Source organism: Drosophila mauritiana, chromosome 3R (assembly GCF_004382145.1).
Source record: "Drosophila mauritiana strain mau12 chromosome 3R, ASM438214v1, whole genome shotgun sequence".
Lineage (NCBI taxonomy): Eukaryota > Metazoa > Arthropoda > Insecta > Diptera > Drosophilidae > Drosophila > Drosophila mauritiana.
In genome coordinates, this window is record NC_046670.1 from 10,539,305 (window position 1) to 10,567,003 (window position 27,699).

General features: G+C 44.4%; 8 protein-coding genes and 1 non-coding gene across 14 annotated transcripts; 4 read left to right on the forward strand and 5 right to left on the reverse strand.

Annotated features, from left to right (window-relative positions):
- The first annotated feature begins 97 nt into the window (after positions 1 to 97).
- LOC117146050 (serine/threonine-protein kinase PAK 2) lies at positions 98 to 7,194 on the forward strand. Its single transcript, XM_033311990.1, has 2 exons — positions 98 to 2,951; positions 6,767 to 7,194. Exon 1 carries the CDS (start codon positions 1,014 to 1,016, stop codon positions 2,715 to 2,717), a length of 1,704 nt encoding a protein of 567 aa, XP_033167881.1. The 5' UTR covers positions 98 to 1,013; the 3' UTR covers positions 2,718 to 2,951; positions 6,767 to 7,194.
- Positions 7,195 to 9,100: 1,906 nt separating this feature from the next.
- Positions 9,101 to 10,671, reverse strand: LOC117146052 (methionine synthase reductase). Its single transcript, XM_033311991.1, has 2 exons — positions 10,496 to 10,671; positions 9,101 to 10,445 (listed from the first exon to the last, which is right to left on the reverse strand). The coding sequence occupies exons 1-2, from the start codon at positions 10,583 to 10,585 to the stop codon at positions 9,171 to 9,173; spliced, it is 1,365 nt and encodes a 454-aa protein (XP_033167882.1). The 5' UTR covers positions 10,586 to 10,671; the 3' UTR covers positions 9,101 to 9,170.
- A 179-nt stretch (positions 10,672 to 10,850) lies between these two features.
- On the forward strand, positions 10,851 to 11,878 carry LOC117146053 (tetratricopeptide repeat protein 1). The gene is made up of 2 exons (XM_033311992.1): positions 10,851 to 11,471; positions 11,532 to 11,878. Exons 1-2 carry the CDS (start codon positions 10,957 to 10,959, stop codon positions 11,818 to 11,820), a joined length of 804 nt encoding a protein of 267 aa, XP_033167883.1. The 5' UTR covers positions 10,851 to 10,956; the 3' UTR covers positions 11,821 to 11,878.
- Positions 11,879 to 12,236: 358 nt separating this feature from the next.
- LOC117143729 (protein CLEC16A homolog) lies at positions 12,237 to 17,064 on the forward strand. 4 transcript variants are annotated; one of them, XM_033308533.1, is made up of 12 exons: positions 12,237 to 12,699; positions 12,753 to 12,892; positions 12,956 to 13,104; positions 13,163 to 13,305; positions 13,359 to 13,445; positions 13,507 to 14,297; positions 14,459 to 14,461; positions 14,552 to 14,668; positions 14,736 to 15,197; positions 15,256 to 15,841; positions 15,909 to 16,115; positions 16,607 to 17,064. In XM_033308533.1, exons 1-12 carry the CDS (start codon positions 12,494 to 12,496, stop codon positions 16,920 to 16,922), a joined length of 3,207 nt encoding a protein of 1,068 aa, XP_033164424.1. In that variant the 5' UTR covers positions 12,237 to 12,493; the 3' UTR covers positions 16,923 to 17,064. The 4 variants fall into 4 exon arrangements, with proteins under 4 accessions (XP_033164424.1, XP_033164427.1, XP_033164425.1 ...); XM_033308536.1 differs by lacking the exon at positions 15,909 to 16,115; XM_033308534.1 differs by lacking the exon at positions 14,459 to 14,461.
- Positions 17,065 to 17,398: 334 nt separating this feature from the next.
- On the forward strand, positions 17,399 to 17,950 carry LOC117145018 (28S ribosomal protein S33, mitochondrial). Its single transcript, XM_033310513.1, has 2 exons — positions 17,399 to 17,631; positions 17,695 to 17,950. Exons 1-2 carry the CDS (start codon positions 17,512 to 17,514, stop codon positions 17,914 to 17,916), a joined length of 342 nt encoding a protein of 113 aa, XP_033166404.1. The 5' UTR covers positions 17,399 to 17,511; the 3' UTR covers positions 17,917 to 17,950.
- LOC117145019 lies at positions 17,926 to 19,092 on the reverse strand. The gene is made up of 4 exons (XM_033310514.1): positions 18,922 to 19,092; positions 18,695 to 18,862; positions 18,426 to 18,637; positions 17,926 to 18,337 (listed from the first exon to the last, which is right to left on the reverse strand). Exons 1-4 carry the CDS (start codon positions 19,028 to 19,030, stop codon positions 17,957 to 17,959), a joined length of 870 nt encoding a protein of 289 aa, XP_033166405.1. The 5' UTR covers positions 19,031 to 19,092; the 3' UTR covers positions 17,926 to 17,956.
- A 246-nt stretch (positions 19,093 to 19,338) lies between these two features.
- On the reverse strand, positions 19,339 to 20,976 carry LOC117144940 (protein farnesyltransferase subunit beta). The gene is made up of 4 exons (XM_033310394.1): positions 20,780 to 20,976; positions 20,467 to 20,723; positions 19,733 to 20,404; positions 19,339 to 19,676 (listed from the first exon to the last, which is right to left on the reverse strand). Exons 1-4 carry the CDS (start codon positions 20,876 to 20,878, stop codon positions 19,445 to 19,447), a joined length of 1,260 nt encoding a protein of 419 aa, XP_033166285.1. The 5' UTR covers positions 20,879 to 20,976; the 3' UTR covers positions 19,339 to 19,444.
- A 156-nt stretch (positions 20,977 to 21,132) lies between these two features.
- On the reverse strand, positions 21,133 to 23,298 carry LOC117143806. 3 transcript variants are annotated; one of them, XM_033308651.1, is made up of 6 exons: positions 23,251 to 23,298; positions 23,050 to 23,194; positions 22,800 to 22,993; positions 22,284 to 22,709; positions 21,415 to 21,852; positions 21,133 to 21,332 (listed from the first exon to the last, which is right to left on the reverse strand). In XM_033308651.1, the coding sequence occupies exons 2-6, from the start codon at positions 23,168 to 23,170 to the stop codon at positions 21,159 to 21,161; spliced, it is 1,353 nt and encodes a 450-aa protein (XP_033164542.1). In that variant the 5' UTR covers positions 23,171 to 23,194; positions 23,251 to 23,298; the 3' UTR covers positions 21,133 to 21,158. The 3 variants fall into 3 exon arrangements, with proteins under 3 accessions (XP_033164542.1, XP_033164541.1, XP_033164543.1); XM_033308650.1 differs by having other exon boundaries at positions 21,133 to 21,356; XM_033308652.1 differs by having other exon boundaries at positions 21,251 to 21,332; positions 21,385 to 21,852.
- Positions 21,987 to 22,060, reverse strand: Trnat-agu. Its single transcript has one exon. It is a non-coding gene; the product is annotated as a tRNA-Thr (tRNA).
- Positions 23,299 to 27,699: the final 4,401 nt, after the last annotated feature.

Genomic DNA, 27,699 nt, shown 5'->3' on the forward strand with positions numbered 1-27,699 from the left:
AAAATACTGAACCACTTGCCCAACATCGATAGTTCTATACAAGTGTCGATGTTTCGATAAAAGGGCAACACAGTGGAATACTCGCCTAACTCAGCTGCGGGCACACTTAGTCTGCAATTTTCAAGAATTACACACGCGCGGATGTTTTTCGGCTCGTCCTAAGAAACATCAAATTGCAACGCAAAGAGCAGCTTAAAATCGCGAATTGACCTTTACGCACGCTTAATAGTAAAAATAAAGAGTTTACATCGTATACGATTCTCATTTATCGGCACAACTGGTGCGAGAGCGACAACAATAGCAGGCGGAGTGCAGCAGTACGATTGCAGCGAAGCGAAGGAAAAAACAAAAGAAGTTATTAATTTCGGAGTGGTGCTCTGAAAGCGGCTTAAAAACACAAATAAACCATATACTTCGGTATAGTTATGGCAGCCTGGAAGGGCTAACAAATAACTATACGGAAAGGGAGTTTTCGGCCCCGCGTAAGAACAGCAACAACAACAGACACTGGAAGAACAAGACTGCGACGGCCACTCCTTTTGTGTCCGACTTCGAGATGTGTGCGTGTTCGTGTCCGCGTCCGCCTTTGTGTGTTGAGCAATTGAAAACTGGTGATTGCTGAATAAATTAAGGTAGCTAAATTAATAATTAGCAAAGCAAGTGGGGCCAATAAAAAGTGAAAATCTTCTGCGTTTTCGTAAAGCGAAAGAAACTACAGCTACAGTTAGAGATAAGAAGAGCTCTCGCACACATACACAAAGCGCAGGCCGAACGAGCGAGTGTGCGTGCTTGTGCATGTGTTTATGACTCACGGCTGGTTCAGTGAGAGAGAGAAAGAGAGCGAGAGTGGTGGCTTGAGTAACAGTAACATTAACAATACCGAACGCAAAACAACAACAAATCCGCCGAGCGTTTAGAATTTCCCAAGTCGAGCGTAACTAAACGCATTGAAGAAAATCCCCCCGCACACACACACACTCTTATACAATAAAGAGAGAGAAAGCCGCTGAAAAATGAGCTTCACCAAGTGGTTCAAGAAGAAAGGCGGAGATGGGGGATCGATCTCCGAGATCGGTGCACCCACAAACTTCCAACGGCACTTCCATGTCTCGCGTAACCAGGAAACCGGCGACCTGGAGGGGCTTCCAGCTCCATGGGTGCGCCTAATGAACTCACAGATCACTCGCGATGAGCAGGACAAGAATCCAGATGCTGCCTACCATGCCGTTAAGTACTACAACTATTCGATTAAGAAGAAAGAGAACGAGGTCTTCAAGCCCTTCATCACCGAAGATGTGATCCACGAGGAGTCCAAGGAGATAGAGAACTATGTCAACTACAAAAACAAGCACAAATCTCAGGATCCCGAAAAGTCCGACGACGATGGCAGTTCGACGGCCACGGAGACGGAAAGCAGCAGCGGTTGTGGCTCCTCGGCAGGTAATAGCAACAGCAGCAGCATCAACGACAGCAGCCAGCAGTCGACGGTGCCGCTGGACGCCCTAGAGGAAGTGTTCAAGGAGCTCAAGACCAATCTGGAGCACCGCGAAACGCTGAAGGCCGTGCCGCAAGAGCCTCCACCAGTACCGCCCAAGAAATCGCCCCACACCATACCGCCCAAACCGCAAATCAAGCCCAAGCCTCGTGTCACACAGAAGTTCTCACGCACTTCGGATATACGTCGAGATGAGGACTCCGACAACCAGCACAAGGTCAACACGGACACAATCATCATCAAGCCAGCCGGCGGTGCCCAGGATGCGGATGATAATCCCGATGAGACGATACTGCGCCGCTCCAAGGAGAAGAGGGCCCAGAAAACCGATGCCGAGATCTACGTTGAGCTGCGGGCAATTTGCAATTCAGATGACCCAAGGGAACGCTACAAGACCACCCAGGAGGTGGGCAAAGGAGCTTCTGGCATAGTTTTCATAGCCGCCGATCTGCAGAACGAATCGCAGGTGGCCGTCAAGACCATCGATATGAAGAACCAGTCCTCAAAGGATCTCATACTCACAGAAATCCGTGTGCTTAAGGACTTCAACCACAAGAATCTGGTGAACTTCCTGGATGCCTATCTCCTGGAGCCCGAGGACCAACTGTGGGTAGTCATGGAGTACATGGATGGCGGCCCACTGACTGACGTCGTTACCGAGACTGTGATGAAGGAGCGCCAGATTGCTTGCGTCTGCCGCGAGACGCTCTACGCTATTAGTTTTCTGCACGCTAAGGGCATTATCCACCGGGACATCAAGTCAGACAACGTGCTGCTGGGCATGGATGGCAGTGTTAAGGTGACGGACTTTGGGTTCTGCGCCAACATCGAGGGCGATGAGAAGCGCCAGACAATGGTGGGAACGCCGTACTGGATGGCACCCGAAGTGGTCACGCGCAAGAAGTACGGCAAGAAGGTGGACATTTGGTCTATCGGCATCATGGCCATCGAGATGATCGAGGGCCAGCCACCCTACCTATACGAGACTCCGCTCCGCGCCCTCTACCTGATCGCCGCCAACGGTCGGCCGGACATAAAGAGCTGGGATAAGCTGAGTCCCAATCTCCAAGACTTTCTCGATCGCTGCCTCCAGGTGGAGGTGGACCGAAGGGCCACCGCCGACGAGTTGCTCAGCCATCCGTTCCTCAACGACTGCAGCGAGGTCAAGGCCCTCGTGCCCAACATCAAGGCGGCCAAGAAGGTGCTCCGACGCAACGTATAGTTGCTATGCAATCACCGGACGGCCAGGCTGCTCTACGCGTGATCGGAAGCGGAATCGGGATCGGGTTCGGGATCTGCCCCGTGTGTATAATGAGTTTTCAATGTAAATTTGTTTTGTGTGGACGAAACCGGAACTGGAACTGGAATAGAATGCTGACCGTAGTCTTTGTAGTGTGTACAACCGTAGAAATGGCGAGAGCAGGACTAGGACCCGGCAACTCCCCTTCGAAAACAGGTAAGTCCCAGGTAGCCCATCTGGCCGAGCTCATTATTCAAGCGAAACGATATCCATTTCAACGGAAACCTTTTCGCAATCGCACATGTGGAAACAGAGGCTGTCGGTTTATTGGCCGATGGGTTAGTTTCTCTTCGCTGTCTAAATTTTGTCAAAGACCTAGACCCAAAACAGCGATAGTTGGCTATCTTGAGACTTTTAATCAGTAACTGGCTTCGGTTCGAACAACAGATTAAATTCGATCAAGGTTGCGAAGTGCACGAGGCTTTTGTCTCTGATTAGTTTTCTTTCTTTTATACCTGGGAAAGGGAATCTTTAACGCGGTCAATTGCTTGCAACGCCCTATAGAGCAAATGTGTTATGGTGCCGAGACAGCTTAATATAATTTAGAAAGTCATCCATCAGAGAAATGGACTGGGACCAGTGGTTGGATTTAATCCAAAAATGATTCACTTCTATGAACAGTTATACTTAAAACTCATGTTTTATTCAACAAATATTTAATTTTCTTTGTTTCATATGATTCAAACATGACTTGAAAAAACAGATCATTATTTGATAACTAAATGCTTTATTATGAAAGACACATTTCTTCACATTAAAAGAATTCTTTCGATAGATATAAATTTGGCATTTCCATAAAGATCTTTCCCCTTATAATCAAGTTTGGGATTTTCCTACATGAGAGCACACACCGTTACTTGGCTAGCGCTGCAATTGTTTATGTCTCATTCGTTTGGACACCTATTACGTATGCTACGTACAGGGTTTTTGCACAAACCATCCCATTGAAAACCGACAATGGACAAAAAAGCAGCAAGAAAAAGAAAGAAGCCGCTCCGGCAGTAACAACAAACAACAACTGAGTACGCAATTTAACACGCTCGTTCGCATTTCCTGTTTGGAATATCGCTTTGTCTGGCCAAAAAATATTCATACATCATAATAAAGAAAACTTTAATTCAGTCACACAGACAGCGAAAACACCTACGCGCAGCGAAATGCATTTGTATTGGCCTTATCAGGCGCGTACAACATGCTGTATAAGTGCTATTGTAATTCCCCCCAAACTGTAGAGAAACCGGAGCGGAATTTATCAAATTCTTGGAACAATTTTCGTCCATTTCCAATGTGATAAGCAAAGCTAAAAAATAGATCGTGAAAGTTCTACGAGAGAGAGTGAGAGAGTTTTAGAGAGGGGGCGGCGAGAGAGCGAAAGTGGAGTCAAAGTCAAACTGAGTGTGTGTAACACAAAGAATGAGAGTGTGTATAATTGATTCTGATGGCGGTTCTCCGGCCTCTTCCTCCCTCTCTCACTCTTCTTTAGTTCTTCTGCATCTTTGGTCGCCCTCCCACTTACTCAACTTAATTGCTTCTGTGGCAGGAGCAAGCGAGAGGGGGGATGGCGACGTCGCGACTCGGCTGCGCTATTTTTACTCTCTCCCACTCCCACTTTGGCTTGTCTCTTTCCCTGCATTGTGATGCACTGGCTCTGCATTTTCCAGGGACGGATCTGGAGGCTGATTTTTCAGTGGGTTTTAATATTTTAATGTGGTGACAACTGATGGTATAATTAAAAGATACTTTCATAAGCTAAGTTTAATTACCAAAACATTAGGGGAATATTCCTTGCAAAGCACATCTGGATCCGCCCCTGTTTTCTTCTCCAACTTCTACCGGATCTCTAGGCTCTTTATTTGTTTATATTACTGGCGCATACTTTTGCTTTCCGTTTTGCGGGAGAGTGAGGGAGAGATAGCGATGGTTCTTCTCACTTGCGGATATTGAAATCTTGAATTCTGCAAGTACTGGAAGCAGGGAGAAAGGAGGGATACGCTCAGGAATTTCGCAAAAACTGAAACATTTTCTTCGTTTTCCATTCTGGCTTCTGGGCGTGGAACCTCGATCTTGGGGCAAAGTACAGCTGGCTACACTGAAAAAATACTAGCTTAACCTTTGAATAATCCCTAATAAAAATACTTTTGAGAATCTGCAAAACATGCTAAGTTCCTACATCAAAAACTCATTATTGTACGTTAGCGTTGAAAGTATGTTCCACTGTTATCTATTCCACATTTAAAAACAAACTAATGGTTTTTCTCTGTGCATCCAGTTGTGCGTTAGTGAGTGAAAGGGCCTCGTGAATCCCCAGAGTCGTTTGAAAATGGTCTAGCGACGCCCCAAGACCCAGAAATAATGACTAAACCACTCACATATAGTTCGATTTGGAATGGCGCCGTCGAATGATAATTTCACCTTGCTCGAAAGGTTTTTCGGCTGTTTGCCTGCGTGTGTGAGTGAGTGTTTTTTCGTTTACTGAACTGAACCACACACACAAGTTGTTGTTTGGTAGCTATGCGGAATTTTAGATGATTCATTCATTACTTTGCGCCAGCGACTTATTTTTCCCATCGCCCGCTGGGGGGGGGGGGGGGGGGGATGATTTAGTAAACGACCGCTCCTCCCCCCGCGCTGATCACGCAAACCAACAATGCAAAAACTGTGTATTATAATGAATCCTATCCGAATCCACTGGCTTTAGTAGCATTTGCCAACGAATGTTTTGTCAGAGTCTCCAATGCCTGCGACATACTCATCCACTCACACACACGTACTCGGTGCAAGTACACTCGCAATAAAATTATATATATTTTTGCGGAGCCACTCAGTGGATTGCAATGTAATGTTCGCAGGCATTGGTACACGATCCACACGTGAACTTCTTTCGACCCTCTTTGCATCTGGAACACGCTCTTTTTAGCTCGACAAGACAACTGTAGGATGCACAGCAAGAAATTGTTGTATCAGCATTAGATATGGTTACTGAAAACTAATATTTATTTTCTAATACCTAAAATGTATTGTTGAGCTGGGCACTAAGATTTTCTCATCTCTGATTTCGTTAAAGGAAAATTGTGGGGAAAACTGAAAAAGCTCGTCAGTCCGCGTTTCATTGAAATCGAAGCGTGACTTTGGAGCGGGTGCCGCTTCACATGCTGATAAATATAACCAATTATTGTGCTGATAATTGACGTGCTCCGCTCTCCCATGGCATAACAATAGTTCTTTTCAGCAACAGAGATATCTGGGCGGGGGAGGCGGTCGAACAAAACGGGCGAATGACGCCAAAAGATTATGCAGATGCCCCCCAAAATAACACATCCAAAGGGGCGCCATAAAATGGGATTGATAATGCATTATTATTAATAATATGCAGTTCACCTGGCCTCGACCCCCCCTTACCCAAGGTCCTTTCACCTGTCGTGAGTGTAGCGATCTATTTTTAACGACTTCTTTGGCCAGCTATCAGCTGGTTGTATCAAATGCGGTGATAAGGAGCCCGCCGATAACGAAAAAGTGGTTTGATTAGCTCATTTGACTTACGCTTCCCGAACAAATTGTGTGTTCGACCTCATATTAAAAACTTGGCATTTAACCATGAGCTTGCTAGCATTAACTATTATAAATGCAAATTAATGACGTTACATGAAATAATTATGTGGGATGTATATTTATATAATCCCAACTGCAAGAACCACTTTAATGTGTTAAATTAACATGCTTTGTATTCGTGGCACATTTTAGTGCAAGCATCGAAATCTATAATTTTCAAGTCCATTTATATATTTCAGTGCACATAATTGTACATTCTTGGGTGATGACAATTCAGGGTGATGACAATTATTAGAGGTCGATGTGTTAATTATTCGCCATCCCGTTCCCTGTTTGCCCCTTTGCTCTTCTGCAATGCAGTAAACCGAGCTGAATACCTAACAACAATAAGTAATCATAGGATTGTATCTCTTATCTTGCAGCACCAGTCAGCGAAGGCGGATGAGCAGAGACCGGGAAACTCGTAGGAAACCGTCGCCAAACCGTGGATCCATATCGCATAGCTCGAGCAGTTCATCGATGGCAGGGGGGCGGGGTTATCGTTTAGATTAGATTGTCCTATGGCAAATTAGCTTACTTCAACAACGCACACAAACACGCACATATGATATACATAGATACTGTATTATTAAATGTAGGGACATAAGTTTGATTACTCTTTATATACCCGTATATATACATAATTGTGATTTAAGCGATTTTATCAAATCAGCATTATGCGACTCTTTATAAAATTCGTCGTAGTCAGTAAGTGCAAACGAACCCTAACAGAGAACATGCAATACTTGTTGTAAATTACCAAAAAACAAAAAAAAAAACGAAGGCGATAAATATAGCAAGTCGAAATGAGTGTAACAAGTGCCATTAGGACTAGAGCTAGCAGCAGCAAGCGACACACCAGTAACAGCAAGATTATCTCCACAATTTATGCATTTTCCATAGAATACAGATATCAATGCAACAGATAACTAATTAGAGACAGCTAGCCAGAGCTTGTATGTATATTAGCTGATATTCGCAGTGTGGACGGGATTGAGGGATAAATGTTTGATATTCCATTTTAATTAGTACAAACGTAAGACTAACCAAGCGCCACAAAAGAACAGATTAAAGTAGACTCCCTTGTTCCTTTCCTGGAGATATTTGCCATACGCACAAAGAAAATTGTAATTCTATACAGGCCCCTATCACAATAGAGATGTTATTTAACGCCGTAATGTGTGTGTCAAAGCTAAAGTGAAATATTGAAACGAAGAATGTCCCTAGAGGGACTATATACATAGATCATATAGAAGTGGTATACGTACACTAAACCTAGTCCCAACGGGAATCATAAGCAATGCCAATTGCCGAAGAGAATATATTGAAGAAGAACATGGTTTTAACTAACTATTTTTCCATTATCCTCTCAGTTCGATATTTTATGCTATTTCCCACCACCACAAGATCTATTCGAAAAGTATATCTGTGGCTAGTCGCCAGATATACTTTACTAAATCACAACGAAGGCGAATGAAAACAGGAGTGCATTCAAGGATCTTCCGCCAGCCGGTGTTAGCTTTCTTTATCTGTTATATATACACTTACCGATAGGGATTATATTTTACTTGCAATTTTGATATTAATAGGGAAAATGGATTGCTGCTGCTGCAGATCGGTTCATAGTTAAATTTTATATACGAAATGATATCCCAATATTTGGCCTACAATTATGCATTCATAATTTTTAAAGAGCTTAATTATTAATCGAAAATATACTTGATTTTCTTAGTTTAGCTTAAATGAGTATTAGGCAAGGCAACGAACGGATAGTATTTAGGGGCAGTAGAAACGGGGTTAGATGGCCTTTTTGGAAACCGAAACATACCCGACATTACATATTCGCAAACGCATTTAAGACGAACGCAAAACTTGCAATTAAAAACGTAAATGTAAAATGGAACTTAAGTCTTGAAACCAAACAAAGAACAACAAAAAGTAGCATAATTTTTTATAAGCAACTTTTATTGCAAATGTAAAGGGACGAATAGGAGAAAGAAGAAGCTGACATCAATTTTGATCGATTCGTAATTATATTAGTATACACTAAAAGAATTGGCTCTATTTCAATTAAACTTAAACGTAGATAAAATACAAAATGCATATTATTGTGCAAGGTCAACACGACTTGCCAAAATAAACGTAAACAGTATAATAAATAAAAAGATTTAGATATTTAGAGAAGCGGAGAAACAATAACGATACATTAGCGCTTACCAATCGCTTAAATTCAAAGAGCAAACCCCACTATACGTTTTATGTTTTATGTGCGCACGTTTAGTTTGTTTGAAACCTAAGTCGTAATCTATATTCTACCATTATTTAGATTTATTTTGCAATTTACCACTTAAGTCAACCTTATACACAGACCCAAATCCATTTAGTACTCGTAGTCCACATCCACTTCGATCATTGAAGATGGCCCTCACAATTGTATGTATTTAGTTTACCTTGCACTGTAATTTTTATTTTGTGTTGTTAAATATATCGTTATTTACTTATTCGACCAAAGCTTTCTGTTTTATAATTATTTACATTAAGGCTGCAGTCAAAATAATAGCAATTGAATTACAAACATCTGAGTGCAAATACTTGCATATATTAGTTACTCAAATGTGCAGGTGGAAGTGGTTTTTTTGCTTCACTTATTTTCAATTGTTAAAATAAACGATCTTAACCGTACGTAAAAACAACAAACTAAAAATTCTACAAACGACTAATATATTAAGGTATTTATAGGACTTAATTAGTGAAGCTTTTATTTTGACTGCACCTTAGACTTGTACATTACAGCCAAACATCTTCGCGGTATTTGCCCTGCTTCCTCAGTGTATTTAACAGCTGCGAAGCTTCGTCCTCCGTGAGATGCATAGCCTTCTGCAGGCATCGACATAAGCCACTTGCAATGGACCGCGAAATCTTGGCGCCATCGGCACAAATGTACAACACAGTCTCTGACTTCATCAGGAACTCGACCAGATCTTTACAGTCCTCCTCCAACATTTGTTGCACGTAGCTAGGGGACTCGCCTCGCGAGTAACACATCCGTAGGCGCTCGAGCAACGAGGATTCCTGCCAGGCCATTATTTTTTCACGCTTAAGAACCGCTTCTTGGGTCTTGGCACCAATGTAAAGCCAGGATTGTCCGCTTGCCTGTTGGGGCTGCTGTTTTAAAAGCTCTTCCTTGTGGGCTAAGAATCCAAGAAAAGGCGCCAGACCTGTGCCAACAGCAATAAGTATTTGGTTTCTGCCCACATCCCGCTCTGTGTAACGGAATAGGTTGCTTATTCGTGGGTAGATAACCACCTTTTTGATATGCTCTGGGCTGCTTTCCTGTGTAGCCGCCTCCAACATGCTGGTTGTGACTCCAGGTTTGAGGCTGAGCAGCGAGTAGATAACGCGAAGTTCGCGATTACCAGCCTCCAAAGGACTGTTGGCAATGGAGTACGGTCGTGGCAGCAGCCGTGGCAAGTGCTCTGCCAGGAAGGCCAGTGGTGGCCTGCAGTTGACGCACAGTTCAAGAATGTCTATGAAAAGCAGGCCTTGCTCTAAGATCAGCGATTGGTAGTACTCGGTGGCCTGTTTAGAGGATAGACAGGACAGGAAACAACGCTCTTTTTCATCGCTTGTAAAGCCGGCCAGAGCGCTGAGAAGCTGCTTCTGCGGAGCAAAGTTTAGGGACAGGCAGTGGGTAAGGATCTCCCGGGGAGTAGTAGTTGCTGGAATGTGGGCGGGTAGCTTAGCATTCTTATTGGCGCAGTTGAACACCAACTTTAGGTGGCAAGTGGTGTCGGCCTGGTCTAACAGTTCCAGCCGATTGAGCATACTTTCCACTTGTTCGAGTTTATTAGTAGGCAAAATTCCAATGGTGTCCCCAGGCTGGTAGTCGAACGTGGACTGCAGAGTCAGCTCCACCACGCGTTTCGTCTCTGTGGCCTTATCAGCAGCCACGAGCACCTTGCTCTCCTTTATCTCCACTGAACTTGGCTGGAAATCAGTGCGGGCGAATGGGAACTTCAAAATATCGCCGCATTTAAGTTGGCCGCAGGTTTCAGTGTGTCTCTACAAAGATAAGCTTGAATAGGCTATTCCCACGGTAGCTCCTAACTCACCTGCTCTCCGTCCGTAAAGCACACCTCCAGATTACCGACCAGCGGCTTGGCGGGGATGTATTCACTCAATTTATAAGCTCCTATGTCCATTTTTCCGTATTTACCATACCAGTTCGCATGGCCAGCAGTCAAAGCGTCAAAGCCGTAGTGTTGGAAAGAGTTTATCGGTCCGATGTTATCAAGGGATGCTGTAAAACATTAAATGTTCATTTTAAATTGGTTTCAAACTTTGCCAAATACAACAGGATTATCCTTAAAATATTTGTTTTAAAAATTATATGTGCCTAACAGGTACTTTTTAGCTTGCTGAAGGTACCTAAACAGAAACTGACCTTTCTCAACACTGTACGACATCGGTGCTATCGATAGACAAAATTATCGTTAGCATGTGAAGCTTTATTTGTTGCTGAACAACAAACCGAAACCTTCAGTAAATTCCGTAAGGATCAATTTCCAATAGAATGGCAGGCAACACCAACAGTGACGACGAGTTCCAGGACGCGATCGGGGAGGAGATAACAGAAAAAGAGGCCACCAGCACGCGGCAGAGCGAAAAGGACGTGGATGAGATCGTGGAGAAGCAAAACCAGCTGGCGTTGGATGACGAAGCGGAGCAGGGCGCGGCTGGCGGAGATTCCATCGCGACACCATCTACAGTGGACTCTGAGCTAACCATTGAGGAGTTGCGCGAACGGGAAAAGGATCTCAGCCCAGAGCAGCTGGCAGCTAACAAAGAAAAGTCCGATAAGCTGAAACTTGAGGGCAACGAGTTGTTCAAAAATGACGACGCCGAAGGCGCCGCCAAGTCCTATACAGAAGCTCTAGACATTTGCCCCTCGGCCAGCTCCAAGGAGCGAGCAGTTCTCTACGGAAACAGGGCTGCTGCCAAGATTAAGCTGGAGGCCAACAAAGCGGCCATCGACGACTGCACAAAGGCTTTAGAACTGTGGCCTGAGTATGTGAGGGTGCTTTTAAGGTCAATATTTCAATATCTCCCTTGAAACTTCGTATTCTAAAGTCTAATTATATCTTACAGGCGCGCCAAGCTTTATGAGCAAGACGACAAGCCCGACGAGGCACTGGAGGACTACAAAAAAGTTACTGAGTTCGATCCCGGGCAGCAGGAGGCTTGTGAGGCTCAGATTCGCCTGCCGCCCATTATAAACGAGCGCAACGAGAAGCTCAAAAACGAGATGATGTCCAACTTAAAGGAACTGGGCAACATGATACTAAAACCGTTCGGACTGTCTACACAGAATTTCCAAATGCAACGTGATCCCAGCACGGGATCGTATTCCATAAACTTTAACCAAAAACCTAGCTAGTAAATGCTCTGCAGATGAACAAATAAAGCTGTATTCGTGGATGATGTGTATAATAATAGTCAAGCTGTAGCAAATCGTGACAAATTCAGTTCTCTTACATTTTACACCTCTGTAGAATATGCAAATGTCAATGCATTTCCATAACAAACAGATTACCAAACTGTTTGAGGTGATAACAATTAATTATATTTAATGTAGAATGCATGGTATGATATGCTATTAATATATGCTTGTTCCGCATTTGACTGTTTTGTTCACCAAATATGTTTTTCAAAATTAAAACGGGTTTTTAAGAGGACATTTGCGCGATTTTTAAAAGTCGTGATCTAGTCGCAGTTCTCATGCAATCACAACAAAATAGCCATTTGTCATCTCTGGTACTTCGATACCGATAACCATTAATTTGGGCAGAAGCAACAGCTGACTGTGACACTTGTGTTCCCCGTGAAGAAGAAGAGCAATTTGTTGGAAAAAATCGCCATTCGCAAATTACAAAATTAGATTCGTGCAATCGCAGGCATTAGGTGCCCCCTTATTGTGGGCCAACCCAGTGGCGTGACCGTGGCCGGAAGTGCATGCAAATATCCGAGAGAACAGCGCTCCCGCACTCCCTACCCTGATATGAGAGCAGTCAGGCGGATCGTGGCCAGTTGATTCCATCCTAGTTGCCAGCATGTTCCGGAGTCGCAGCTGGTTCGGCGGACCCTGGGGCGGGCGGCCCAAGAACCGCCTGTCGCTGGAGCACCTGAAGTACCTGTACAGCATTCTGGAGAAGAACACCACAGTGTCGGAAAGTAATCGTGGCCTGCTGGTGGAGTCTCTGCGCTGCATCGCAGAGATCCTGATTTGGGGCGACCAGCATGACTCGCTGGTGTTTGAGTGAGTAAAAAGCATCTCAATGTAATAAACCTTAATATAATTATTTTCAACAGCTTCTTTTTGGAGAAGAATATGCTATCGTATTTCCTGCACATAATGCGACAAAAGAGTGGAGGCTCGAGTTTCGTCTGCGTGCAGCTCCTTCAGACTCTCAACATCCTCTTTGAGAACATACGCAACGAAACGTCCCTGTGTAAGTAGAATTTTCAACAGTTTTTATAATACACTCGACGTAATCATTCCTATAACGTTGCAGATTATCTGTTGAGCAACAACCATGTAAATTCTATCATGGTGCACAAGTTTGACTTCTCCGACGAGGATGTGATGGGCTATTACATACTGTTTCTAAAGACGCTAAGTCTAAAGTTAAACACCCACACAATACACTTCTTTTACAATGAGGTTTGCACTGTCTAAAACACATCTTTATATCCATTCAATGTGACATAATTCCTTTCAGCACACAAATGACTTTCCCTTGTACACAGAGGCTATAAAGTTCTTTAATCATCCCGAGTCAATGGTGAGAATTGCAGTGCGCACCATTTCCTTAAATGTCTACAAGGTTCAAAACCCAAGCATGTTGCGTTTTATTCGAGACAAGTACGACCTTTGCCTTCAGTCCCATGAGCTCCATTAAACTCTTTTCTTCCTAGAACGGCTGCTCCATATTTCAGTAATCTGGTCTGGTTTATCGGCAAACACATTCTGGAACTAGACACTTGTGTTCGCACAGATATAGAGTAAGAGTTATTGTAATATAGTCCCTCCTTTTATATTACTGACTTCTTAATTCATCCGCAGCCATCAATCGAATCAAAAATTGTCCAATTTGGTTGCCGAGCATCTGGATCATTTGCATTATTTGAGCGACATTCTCCTGCTGGAAATCAAGGATCTGAACGCGGTGTTAACCGAGCACTTGCTGCATAAGCTATTCGTGCCTCTGTACATATTCTCACTTACACCAGCTCCGCCCCCGCCCTCACTGGCAGTGGTTACCCAGAATCTAGCTGCTGTGCTTAATCGCAATGTTGACATCGACATACAGGAGATGCACAATCCGCGAGTGAGCTCCATCGTGGCCCTTTTCCTGCTCTCATTGGTCTTCCTGGTGGTTTCGCATGCCCCACTGGTGCACGCTCTGGCCTGGGTTATCCTCAATGGCGACCACAGCGTCTTTAAGGAGGGTGCTGCCGAGATTCTTAATTCATACGTTGAGCACCGCGAAGTGGTTGTGCCTGGCTTCGGAGAGCCCAACGAGAGTCTCGAGCAAGCCTTGGATACCGTCACCGGTCAGTCTAGCTCATCCAGCTATGCCCTCAGCGAGGACAGTGGCGTGGAGTCCTCATCCCCAGCCACCACAGAACTGGATTCTCAAGCGGATGCGGTTGAAGCGGAGCAGATAAAACTGCGCAACATAACTGACGAGGAAAAGCAGCTGCTGCAGAAGTCATCTTCCTCAACGAAGGCTGATTTTGCTGAGATGGCCAAGCCGTTTTTAGACACGGTCCTGCATGCTTTGGACTGTACCGAAAACGATTACCTTGCCCTGCTGTCGCTGTGCCTCATATATGCCATGTCACACAATCGAGGTAAGATTCATGAAGATGTCCCTTAACTTCATTTGACGTTTTTTTGGCTAATGTTGTGTAACTTTCCATTGCTCTGATCACCCCATTTCTGCTTCATTCTAATTGCTTTCTTTGTGTGTAATGAAAATGTCACATTCTGGTACATGTCCCAATCCGTTCAGATGGTATGTAACTCGTCCACCTCCCGTACTAATCAATCGTATGCATCCATCATGGTCTAGTTAACAAATATTTTTGTTTACCTTTCCATATAGGTATCAAGAATGAGTGGTTCGAGCAGGTTCTTGCAAAATCAACCCGTGGCGCCTTCAGTTATAAGACAGCCTTGATTGAGCATCTTTTAAACATCATCACCCAGTCCAGTCAGCCATGTATGTACAACTGGTCGAATTCCGGTTATCATTAGATCTTTAATAATTCCATTTGTATTCCCTACAGCGTCCCGCATTCGTTTGATTACCGTTGAGATTGCTTTGGAGTTACTGGTCACTTTCACCCGTCCCAGCTCTGATGATTCGCGCTGCATTACCGCCGCTCAACAGGATCTGCTCTTCAGCGCCCGCAATCAGTCGATGGTGGTGCTCCGTAACTTCTACAGGTCCGAGGACATCTTCCTAGACCTGTTCGAAGACGAATATAACGAGATGCGAAAGGCGCAACTGAACGTAGAATTTCTGTGTATGGACTCCACCATTCTACTGCCTCCTACGGGAACGCCCCTTACGGGAATCAACTTTACGCGACGACTCCCCTGCGGGGAGGTGGAAAAGGCCCGCCGAGCCATTCGCGTGTACTTCCTGCTGCGTCGCACGTGCCAAAAGTTTTTGAATGAGAAGGAATCACTATTGCCGCTTACAAATGTAGTCAATCTGGTCCAGGTGGAGAACGTACTTGATCTGAGTAAGTATGCCCCTAAGATGATGTATATATTAAGGCTAACCATTATCAATCTAAATAGACAATAGTGACCTAATAGCCTGCACCGTTGTGGCCAAGGACAGCAGCAAGCAAAGACGTTTTCTGGTCATTGACGCGTTGCAGCTAATTCTCGTCGAGCCGGATGCAAAGCTGCTGGGCTGGGGTGTGGCAAAGTTTGTTGGCTTTCTGCAGGACGTAGAGGTGCAGGGCGATAAGGATGACTCGCGCTGCTTGCACATCACCGTGCACCGGGGCGGAGTCACTCACAACCGCACTCCGTTGCTCTCGGCCAAGTTCCTGTTCGACGATCACATCCGTTGCATGGCTGCCAAGCAGAGGTTGACAAAGGGTCGCAGCAAGGCGCGACAAAAGAAGATGTACCAGATTGCGCAGCTCATCGAGATTCCTGGACAGATGGACTCTCCCGTCTACGCTGTTGGTGGCACAATGGTCGCATCCAGTAGCGGCGGAAGTGGTAACAGCAGTGGCAGCAGTTCGCGCAGTAGTCACCACCGTCCCATGTTCTCCACGGCCAATCGAGTGCCGGGATTTGCAGCAGTGCTGCGTGGAAGCAATAGCGCTGGGGTTAGTCGAACCCAGATGGCCCCGAATCGTTCCATCGAAGGGTAAGTTCAAGTCTCGGTGTGTCCTCATGTTCCTCCTTTCCATCCTCATCTGTGCGTCTTCCCGCAGAATTAGAAATGAAAGCGCTGGCCGCTCCCGACGCCGCAGTCCCAGCTCAACTTCGGGCTCGAATCTTAGGGCCGATCACTCAGATCGGGAGCGATCGCCTAGTGTTAGCATGGGCAGCCACAGCTCCTCGCAGTCGCGGGAAAACTCCCAGCCCAGAAGTACTGGAAATCGGTCGCGGGAGAACAGCCCTAGAATGCCCAGGCCGCGGTAACAATGAAATATTTTCGTTAGCTCTGTTGTCTTAGAATGGTTTTTGTTTTAATTGAGATTTGTAAAGTATTGCAGTATTCTAAACTAGTCTTTCTTTTTTTAATTGGATTACGTTCAAAACATCAAAAAGTTCCATTTATCTAGCTGTTTAGATGATTCTCGAAATTTAATGCATATTTTGGCTATTGGCCTGTTAAATTTCATTAAGATACCCTTAACAAAATCTGTGGGATTGACTAAGTTTGCTTGTAATACCACCTTGTATAATTATGTATAGAGATATCGTTTTTCGTATATTTTTATATTTAATTGCGTATTATTTTGACAAATAAACTACGAATAGCATGCATTAAAGCTCTCCATTTTTATCTGTCCTCGTTATGACATTATGTTTTATGCTGAGGTATTTTTTTCGTTCTTGTTAATTATAAAATTAACTAATAACCTAATCGAGTTATAAATAAATGTGTAATATTTTTTCGTTCTAGGTCGGAGGAGATTCCTCTCGAGGATTTCCAGCACTCACGCAACAACAGTCCGCACTCTCGCGGAAATCCCTCGCCTGCCTCCCGCTCACACACACCCATCCGCGTGCTCCACTACGATCAGCTATCCGCACACAGCGGCTCACCACGTGAAGCGTCCCTGGGGGGAACTAACGCCCTTCTAAGCCAGTTAAATGGCCTGGCCCGTGAAGTGCCCCCAACACAGAGCTCCGAGGAGACTTCTTTTATCGGGAGCGACGGAAACGAGGCCACTGGCGGATCGGAGGGCAGGCGACGGGGGGCCATAGAGACGGTCTAAGAGACTAGAAATTTTAGTATTACTTTGGGAGGAGCCTTATGCTTAGATTGTTGCTAAAATTTTGTTATTCCAGTTGATTAATAAGGTGGTACATACTCTAATTCCTTTTCATTTTAAATAAAAACTAACTTGACGAATTTGAGCTCAAGTCTCTCTATATATATTAGTAAAGAAGTACGTTTTTAAATCTTAAATAATGGAAGCCATACGTCATTCTGTTATTCTAACAAAAATTGGTTTTCCTTTTTTGCATTAGGTTCATTTGTATAACAAGGTTTTAATTTCAATTTCACTGAATTGACCATTTTCAAGTAAAATTACAATCTTATTTATTTTATTTAAGATCTTTATTTATCTTATTTAATGATATGTTCTTTGTTTGTTTTATAATAATCTTAAAAGTGACGGTTAATACAGGTTTCAAATTTAAGGAATGCCCCTAATATCGGCCTTTTGTGTGAATGGCAACTGCACTTGGAAATCAGCTGTCGCTTGTTTTTGTTTCGTGACATAACCGCAATTTACTAAAACTTTAAATTTAGAAACTCTTAAATTATTTCATGAAAAGAATAGCAAACTAATATTAAATATGTCCCACAAGTACACGGAGCTGATTAAGCTCGGCACGCAGTATGCTCGCCGGATGAACTACCTCTCAAATCGCATTTTTGGCGAAGTTGCTCGCACCACAAACGAGAAGTCCATGAAGGTGTGTTCCCGTATTCAATTTATTAATTAAAATGTAAACATGTCTTTATTCGGCCTTCAACAGGTGGTTCGCATGTTCTCGGAGGAACCAATTCACAAACGGGACTATGTGGTCAACTGGTATCCGCGGCACGTGGAGACGCACCTGCTGATGAAGAACCTGCGCGACTACGGACTGTTCCGCGATGAGCACCAGGACTTCAAGGAGGAGATGAAGCGTCTGCGCAAGCTGCGCGGCAAGGCGCCTCCCAAGAAGGGCGAGGGCAAGCGGGCCTCTAAGAAGTAGTTCAATAAATATTCTAAAATCCATTTTTATTGAACCAATGCTAGTCTTTTTGGTTGCGAGTCAGCAACTTGGCGCTGCCGGCGAAAACCACCTCGTCGTTCTGCCGTATGTCGTACTCCACGGTGGAAATCTTTCGAGATTGTAGCAGACGTACGGTCACCAGGGTGTCGGTCTCAATGCGACAGGGTTTCAGGAACTTGAAATTCTGCTCTAGGACCACGGTGCCCGGACCTGGGAGCTGGGTACCCATTATACCCGCCACCACCGCGTTGAGCAGGGCTCCGTGGACGCGGCGATCCTCGGTGGGTGTTTCCAGGCTATGGATGTAGTTATGGTCGCCGGTGAACTGGGCAAACTGCTCCAAATCGCGTTGGGAAAACCGCTTAACCACTTGCACCTGCTTCAGTGCTTTGCTGCTCAGCTGTCGGAACGTTTGTGGAAGCATTTTGCAGCTGGACAATCTCGGTGCGTGTTGCGAAATCTTGCAGCAGCAACTGACAAAGTTTAACGATGCGTTCATCGTGGGCCTTGACCCGCCACTCTTGCACCGTCCTTAGCACCGGAGGACTCAGAAGTAAATCCCTATCAGCCAACTCCCCAATTTCCAGTAATTGGTAAAAGAGCGCCAGGCTGTGAAGTACTATTTCCGGGTGATCAGTGCGCACAAAGAGACAGGTTATCACTTTTAGCTGCGCTCTGATAAATTTGGCAGCCGTTTTGTCTGTAAAAAGACTATGATGAACAACAAGATAGATTCTAGAATCAGATTTTTACGTACCCAGGCAAAGATTACACAATGCCGCAATTCCGTGGACTTTTAAAAGCTGATCCTGGGTCTCCAGCGATGCCAGGAATACATCCAGGGCGTCCGCCTCCAGGAGATGCGACCAGTTGATGGGATCGTATGCAAAATTGGCCAAATTAGCAGTCACCTGCTGCTGGGCCTCTAAAAACAAAAATCAAAAATGAATTCACACCGGCAAAAGACGTAAATAAAAACTTTACCGATGTTGGTTGTTGTGTAATACTCATCGACCAGGTGACCGATGTACTCCCGGCGGTCAATGCCCTGGGCAGGCGTCCTACGCTTCAATGTCCTGTGGCTGGAGAACATAAAAAGGATGCGAAACCAAAGCCGCGATTTCAAATCAGTCCCAAAATGCCATTCGCAACGAAAATTATTCCTGTTTTACCATTCACATATAAACGTGCTCAATCACAATAGGGGGCGAAACAATAGCTTTCGGTTTTAAAGGCATAGTTATAAAATTTATTTGTTTCATCTTATTTACATAATTAGCAAGTGGGTCACTGTTCAAAATCACATATGAATTTATTTGAAAACATAATAATTTTATTTCGAAAATATCTGACATAAATATTGTTTAGAAAACTTTAAACATTCATACAAGAAGCGAAAAATACAATATTTCAAAGATTAATTTATTAAAGCAAATTTAGTTCTTTAAAGGTAAACCACCATCCAACGAAAGCTCCTCATTGCGCAGCCTCCTCCTATCCTGAAGCCTTAACTCTCCTTCTTGCTGGGACTGTCCTTTCCCGAGAACTCTGTGTCATTGGAATTGCTGAAGTGGCTCCTGGCAGCTGCAACGGACTTTGGTGGGACGTTAAACAGTGGGTGGGTGGGCAGTAGCTCGTTAATGGTGTCGCCCAGGACCTGGGGGCTATTGGCGCACTCCGAGTGCTGGGCAATGGAAACGCCACTGAGGGTATAGCAGGTGTGGTAGAGATCCTGCGGTCTGAAAAAATGGGTTTCACATCAAAAAACATCACAAAGTTGGTGTTAATCCCTTACTTTCCGGGTTTGTCGATAAGCCCGCCGTTCTGCTTTTGGCAGCAGAGCAGGATATACTCCTGCAGGGCCTCAACATCGAAAAGGGTGTGCTCCATTTGCTTGTCGACGCCGGATAGCGTAGCCTGCGTAATGGGAATGGTGGCGCCTACCCAGAAGGAGTAGCAGCCATCAACCAGTTTGTTGGTCCTCCCTTGGAAGCCGCCTTCGTAGCGCATCTGACGGCGCAGTGTCCACTTGAGCAGAGCCTGCCTGTCACACTTATCAGCCTCGTTGAGCAGCGCCAAGCCAGCGATTCCGCAGAAGGTGTATCCACCATGGGCCTCTAGACCAGGGGCTCCGCCAAATCCTCCCTCGTATGTCTGACACTGTGCTATCCAGTCTCCAGTGCCGGCAAACAGCTCCTTGATCACTGGCTCGGGAAGATTTAGCAGTTTTGCGCAGGAGATGGCGCAGTAGGCGCCACGCACATCCGTCTCACCATCCACGTGGAGCCGGAAGGAACCGTCCGCGTCACGCACACTAAACAGGAACTGGACCAAAGTCGGTCGGTCGATGGCACGGTACGCCTGCTCGCTTCCGATGATGCACAGACTGTTCACTGCTGCATAGGTGGGCGCCAGATGGGCATACTGTCCAGGTCCTCCTCCAAAACCCCCAGTCGGCGTACGGCATCTATGAAAGAGTGACTGGAGCATTAGGGATGCCTATTAGAGAAATATCCCCCAAAGACGCACTTGCTTAGAAACTGGACCACGTGGTCTAATGTCTGGTCGTCGAAGTTAAAGCTAAGTAGCTGGGCCGCCTGCAGGATCCAGTAAACGCACCACGCACGACTGCTGTCCAGGCATTCGTAATTGGAGGGCAGCCGCCTTAGCATCGCGTCCAGGTAGTACTGGTGCTCCAGCCGGAAGATCTGGGTGAGGCGCGGGTTGGTGAACATTATCTGCTCGAAGCGGTCGAAGCATTTCTCCACCGAGCTCTCCGTCTTTTGCTGCAAGTATTCATCGGTTCTTATCTTTTCCTGGCCGACATTCGGGGCTTACTCACCTGCTCGCGGGATGTGGTGGTGGACACCTTCTCGTCGTCGAAGATGTATCTCTTCAGGCGCTGGAAGTTGCGGAACAGCAGCTCCTCCTCGGTTCCCATTTTTACTCCAAGCCGGTTAAATTAAATTAAATAAACTAAAAAGATTTGCCGAGGAATTATAAGTGAATGGTTTTTGTTTGTGTGATGAAAGTTCGACTTGCAACACTGCTTTTTATTTGATAAGGGTATTCCCTACACAAAAACTCGATTTGTTTTCTTTTGACTAGATATTACATTTTTTTTTTTACTTTATTGTGTAACATTTTAACAATGCATTAATATTCAATTAAATTTTTTATAAAAAGACCATAAATTCACATTTAAAGTTCTTAAATCACGGTTATCGATGTGACATCAAACTTTCTGTGGTCACGAGATTAAAGGCGGTGGATTGAGAACTGGAGTCTAACATAAAAGTCTCGGGTGCATCGTCACTAGTCCAAAAGCCATACAGTTCCATGAATCCATAGACAAATAGGCACACTATAAAATAGGCCGTCAGAGTGGCGAAAACCTGAAACACAATTAGCAATAAGATCTGCAATAATTGTATAATATCAATTTACATTGTTCGTGCACCGACATCACAAACTCACGAAAAAGCTTCCTCTGAGAATCAGGAACAACCAGCCCCTCCAATCCAGCTTGCCGATCCACGTGATGAGGGGTTCCGATCCCGATGAGACATTTTGTGGACTGGGATCACCTATGGCACCGATTTTTCCGTCTTCGCCCCAGTTATCGCTCCTTAAAGGAAGATACCAGTCGTAATAGAGCTGTGTTAGCATGGGCACCTCAAATGGCGACTTTTTCTTGATTTTCTTCTCGATTGTGGGTTCAACTACGAGCGGCTGTGGCTGACCATCCTGCAAGTGCTGAAAGCAGTCGTTAAAATCGGCCAGGGTTAGCTTACGCGAATTGTCGCAATCATCTGACTTCTCATGCTTGGAATGGACAAAGTGCCTTGTTGGTCTGGTTAGTTTCCTGTTATTTTTCTTGTAAGGAAGAGCCTTGTTGGCTTTTTGCTCATGCAGCTAAAACGTGAATTAAGAAAGTATAGTAAGATTAGTTTGGAATGATATACTTTAGTATATGAAAATAAAAGATTCATAGTAATGGAAAATATAATAGAAAAAATAATACTGGCACACTCAAATCGTGTTCCAATAGGCCCCGGCGAGATTCGAACTCACGATCTCCTGTTTACTAGACAGGCGCTTTAACCAACTAAGCCACGGCGCCATGTCCACGCATGTGGCAAGACTTTAGTTTAGTGCTGTCTCAACAACAAAATGTGCACACGCACGCACTGCTTAACCGCATTGTTGCGATGCAAGCAGTGCACGAGTTTCAAGCCAAATACGTAAGATGGCGCCAGTAAGAATGCGTGGATATGGAAACGCACGCAGATTTACAATGTTTCAGAAAAGGTAAAAAGAAAGTTATTGGCATTAAGAATATTTACCGATGGTGGCCCTCGCAAATCCAAAAAATTTAAGTCGAACTTCCCTTGCTTAATGAGGTCCAGCTCCTCCTCGGAGACGAAATTGCCAGGATCGACGCGCTCGTTGCTGAAGATGTCGTAGTACTCGCCTGGACCCGAGCAATCAGTCACCGGTTCGCACTGTTCCGTTTCCATGTTGAAATAGCTCCGTTTCCCAAAGTATCGCTCCTCGCAGTTCAGCGGTGTGCAGTTGCGCAGGTAATCCTTGTCCCAGTTGCGGCAGTCCTTGTAATCCTTCCGCCGGCGCAGCTTGTTGCTCTGCGGATCCAGGGTCTCGAAGCGGGTGTCGAAGTGCAGCACCTGCCTTGCGGTTGCCACTGCATCCGTAGCGTGGGCACTCGTGGCTGAGATCAGAATGGGGCAGCTGCCCACTCGATTGTACAGAGACTGTGAGCAAATGTGGAATGTGCAATATCATATGCCATTATGTCAATATGCAAGTGTAAATCTATAAGAATCAATGAACTTTGTACCTACCACAGTGGGCCAGACCAGGGAGACAGTTTCACTCTTGCCCGGTTCGACGGAACCGAAATCCCCGCCATAGATCCTTCCCATCCCGTGCACCTGCTCCCCATGGGTCGTGTTCACAGTGCATTCCCCATTCGAGACTACATTGAAGTCCAGCGTCTCCCTTTTGTCACTCCTGATGCGATTGGTGACGGTCAGATCTGTTGGAATCTGATTCCCAATCGGATGATCATAGCGAATCGCAATTGCAACTTACCGAAGATCAAGCCAATGTCCTTGTCGCGAGGCACGCGCACTATGAACTTTGTGGCACACAGGCTGCCTTCGGTGCGGCGTCTGAAGAGCAGAACGAAGCAAACCAGCAGGTACTGTAACATTTTGTGACTGAATTTGCCTGGTTACTAAAATAACAGAGTATTTTTTTACATTGAATAATATTCATAACGACCTATCTAACCATATGTGCATATACTGATTCATATGATTGATATTCTTGAGCCATTAGATGAGCCAAAAGATGTGTGTGTGAGCTTTGCCAAGTCTTTTTAGAATTACGAGCCTTCACAATTTTTTCTGACATCCTGATCAATTTTGTGGCCAGATCCTGGATAAGTTGATAGTCCCCATATAAAATTCCTCGAATACTCCAACCCTTTGAGTGCCCTTCTCCACTCGCTTTTGCGCGAGGGGCTCGTCACGATGTGGATCCTTAATGGGTTGTTGTTTAATTAAGTGTAATTTTAGTGCCAGGCAACCCTAACACCGGCTCCTTTCCATATCCTGGCTTACACTTTGCTCGTCCTGGGCACACGTAGTCGCTGTATCCGCAGCCACGTTTACTGCATCCATTGCAATTTATGTTTTAATCATCAAACGCGACCCAATTAATCAACGTTGCTGGCCTTAATTTATGCGGCGGAACAATGTTTTGAAGTAACCCAACGCGACATCGCACGACAGGTGACATTTGGCGGCGATAGGGAAACCTGAGTGCAATGCATATTCATAGCGAGCCGCTCGTAATTTATGCCGAAACTCAAAACTAATTTGACAGGAAATAATTAATTTGGCATCGAAAGAGTCCAAAATAAAAGTGCTGCCAGCCGGTGCCAATTAAAATTATTTCGCTTTCATTACCCAATGGAGCAGCCGTAATAAAAGTCTTACCCAAAGCCCAAAGCCCGAAAAAAGAAACCCCCAGCCTCTGTCCAATCCCGGAGACAAAGACAGCGAGGAAAAGGCAAAAACTAAGCAAACCAAAAAAAAGTTTAAATAATGAAATCACTTCGCACCATCTCGAAATTGCTCATTAACATTTTGTGTTTGCGATATCAACTTGTGAAAATCACAGGGCCCAGCAGACTCTCCGCTGTGGCTGGGCTGGAGTGGAGTCCGGACTCCAGGCCATACTCCCAACCGAACTCCAAAAGACCAGGCAGACCAAATGCAGACCCAGACTCCGAGGCAGCAGCAGCTACTTGGCTTTTATTTATTATGCCATGTTGTTGTTGTCGCCGTTGAGAGGTGTTGCAGTTGCTGTTTTCTCCTCTTTTTTCTTTTTTGTGAAGCTGACTCTTATTAGTTGGGTCAGTCCGTCTTACTTTTTTTTTTTGTTTTTTTCTGTGTGGAGGAGGTGTGAAATCGGTTGCAATCCCCTCTTGACCATCCCCTTCAACTAGATGGCCGGCTGGCTTCCTCCGCGGGTCGTGATTTGTCTGCAAAAGACACAAACAACTCCTCGGACCTCAACAATTTTTCTAAAGGTCGTTTGCTTTACCTTTGCATTTGCCTTTACTCAATGAAATTCGCTCAGCATCCCGAAACACGGGGAAAAATTTAGTATTGTATATCATGAAGCTCAAAACAAGAGATTGTCTATCAAAAACCTATAAATATTGCCTTAATACAAAGGTAAAATTTGTAACTAAAAACGAAATAATAACTATTCAATAAATAACTTTAGAAAAGGTGTCAATACTATACTTTCGATAATGTTTTATATTCTTTTCAGAAAATGTAATAATATCATATTTTATAAAAATCTAGTATTTAATTATATAAATATAATATATAAATTGTTTTGTTTTATATTTAAAATTTAATTTGATTTATATGTTTCATGATTTGTTATATTTTCCTTAACGCCCTCCAACGTGGCGTATACTTGTTTTCGGCATTGACCACCTCTTTTCTTCGGGTGCAGTGCATCACACACATCCCAGCAGCCAGGAGAACTGCAGTCAAAGTCAGGAGATAAGACGACTGGCTAACTGACTGGCTGACTGGGTGTATTTCAGTAGCCATTCGATTTATGTTAAATAAGCTGAACGCGAGCTCTGTTTGTTGTAAAATACCAATTGCCAGGCTCATCCGCACGGAGCAACAGAGACGGATGGACCTGAAATGCTGGACTTGAGGTGGGAGTGAGATTCCTCTGTGATTCACGTTTCTGCATCATTTTATTTCTTTTCGATTTTTTTCTTCATTCCATGTGTCGTTGTTTTGTGGCTGATAGTGCCTGTGTTGTTGTCGTCGGACTGCATCAGATTTCTTAATTTAATTGGCTTTATGCAAGAGGTTCTCATTTTCTGGTCGGGGGAGAACTTTATAGACAAACTGTCTGCAGGTCCTGTTCCTGCTGCTTCTCCGGCTCCTCCTGCAGGCCATCTCCAATCTGCGAGGCTGAGAGAATCGTGGGAATCGTCTATCTGGGCGCGTGTGGACTCGCTGCAAATGCAAAACAGCTTAACCCAATTTTTTTGTTTCTACGCCTTAGTGCAAAAATAAAAAGAAAAAAAAAACGAAAAATCAATAAGAAACAAAAGAAAATGCTGCACGTAATTGTAAGTTATGAGCAACAGCCGCCGCAGTCAAAACAAGAAAAACAACGGCCACAATAAAATGGAAATCGTTGAGGTTTTCCATCATCGCGTGCAGGTTGGCAGCGTTTTAAGAACAATTGCAGCGCATTTAAGCATAAATGCTAGCGAAAAATCCGCGCTCTCACACTCAGAGAAATATCTCCTGGAGTTTGCGGCTAAAACCATTTGGGAATTACAAGGGAAAGGTTGTTTAAACGATAACCCAAAAGGCTTATACGTTTTACTATAAATGTTGCAATTTGCATTCTGAACGCTAGTTAGTTGAAAAAGCGTTATAAGATGGTTATTTCCATAATTTTAACATTAGTAAGCTGATTTTAAATTTTTAGTGTGCTGTGCATGCAATTGTATTAGTACGTATTGGTATAGGCGACTGAGAGGGTGTGCGGCACTTAATCATCAGCGTGAAATGCAGAAAATGAAATGGCCAAGTTGAGGCCAACTGTGCACTTGGCTCTTCTTTCCTCGCTCACGAGGAGTGTACATATATAATTAAGCCATAAATTCTGTTTTTATGATTTTCCACAAAGTTATGAATTTATGGCAGCCCACAAAGCACTCAAAGCCAGACACACACACACACAGTCACAATAATTTGCGGCAAAAACGGAAGTGAATTTAAATGCGCGCGCATGCGAAATGGAAGCGAATCCCCACCCCCTCCGCCCTCTCGCACAAAACCAGAAAGAAAATGAAAAACCGACTTGAGTTTCCAGAAGAGAAGACCAATCGCGTAGAGTTGGCCCGGCCATGTTTGGCCCGTAAATGTGTCTAGCACTTTGTGCAGACCTCGTAAATTTAACGCTTTCAAGTTTTATTTCTTTCACTTTTTTCGCCCGGTCTCGCTGCTCATTTCGCTGATGAATGTTGGCCGTGGGGCGCAATAAAATTTAAATATTTATCGTACTCTATATTTTGTTGCCATGCAAATTTGGCCGAGGCCCTACATTTTTTATATGGAGCAAGCAGCTCGTAGGGTGTCCATTTTAGATGGCATTTCGGCTACAAAAAAGTACACCGAATTTGCGGCATTAATTGCATAAAATTGCGCCCTGTCGCTGGATAAGAGTCCCTTTACAAAGAGCCACTGCTCACTGGGTCAATTAGCATAATCGCTTTTGAAATTGCAACCCGAACTCAAGTTGCAACAACTTGGGGCAACAACTTGGTCGACGCGTATCTTCAAGTGGCTGGCTAATCGCCCTCGATGCCATCGATCGTCGGGGTTGTCAAAATCGCCAGTACTCGAGAGCCGCTGGAGTCGGGTGGAAAATGAATACTATAATTAGCGTAATTACGCGAAATGCTCATAACTGCCCGTGTCATGGCTGCTTCCTAATGCGAAAATAACGTTATTAATTTCGAGCCAAGTGGGCAGGCACTTTGCCGCAAGGGCCACTTGATCTAGGCAGCGTTACCGAGTTTAAAAAGCCACCCCTGGGTTGAAATTAACTACATATTACATTGCAATTATAAAAACACTCGAAATACTCTATTTCGATGGGGGAAACTGAAAGGTAGGTCATATTTTATAGGTATGAACATGATCAAGAGTTACATCCAAATAAACTTTCATAATGGAGTTTCTACTCAGAATATGGATGGATCCCACCATATCTTTTTTTTAAATAATAAACTTTAGGATTTAGATGTTAAATAGTTTTACCTTTTTAAATCAGGGATTGCATGGTATATATATGAACAATGGTAAAGATTATAATCACGATTAAAATAGCCATATTATTTTATACCCACTTTCAAAAGAGTATTGGCTAGTCTTCTCAAGGCAAGTGCTTGCTCGCATTATCCTTCGAAAGTATCCTTTTCATGCGAACCATGGACAGGAATATTCAAAATGACTTGTCACTAGCGCGGCATGCGCTAAATGGGCAGGTGCAATTGAGTCCGGCGACTGGGAGACGCGGCCCTTTCGTCGAGCGATGTTCTTGTTTTCATAAAATTGCAATATTAATGCGGAAAATCTTTGGGGCAGGGGCACGGAGCGAGGAGCACAGGGACAAGGT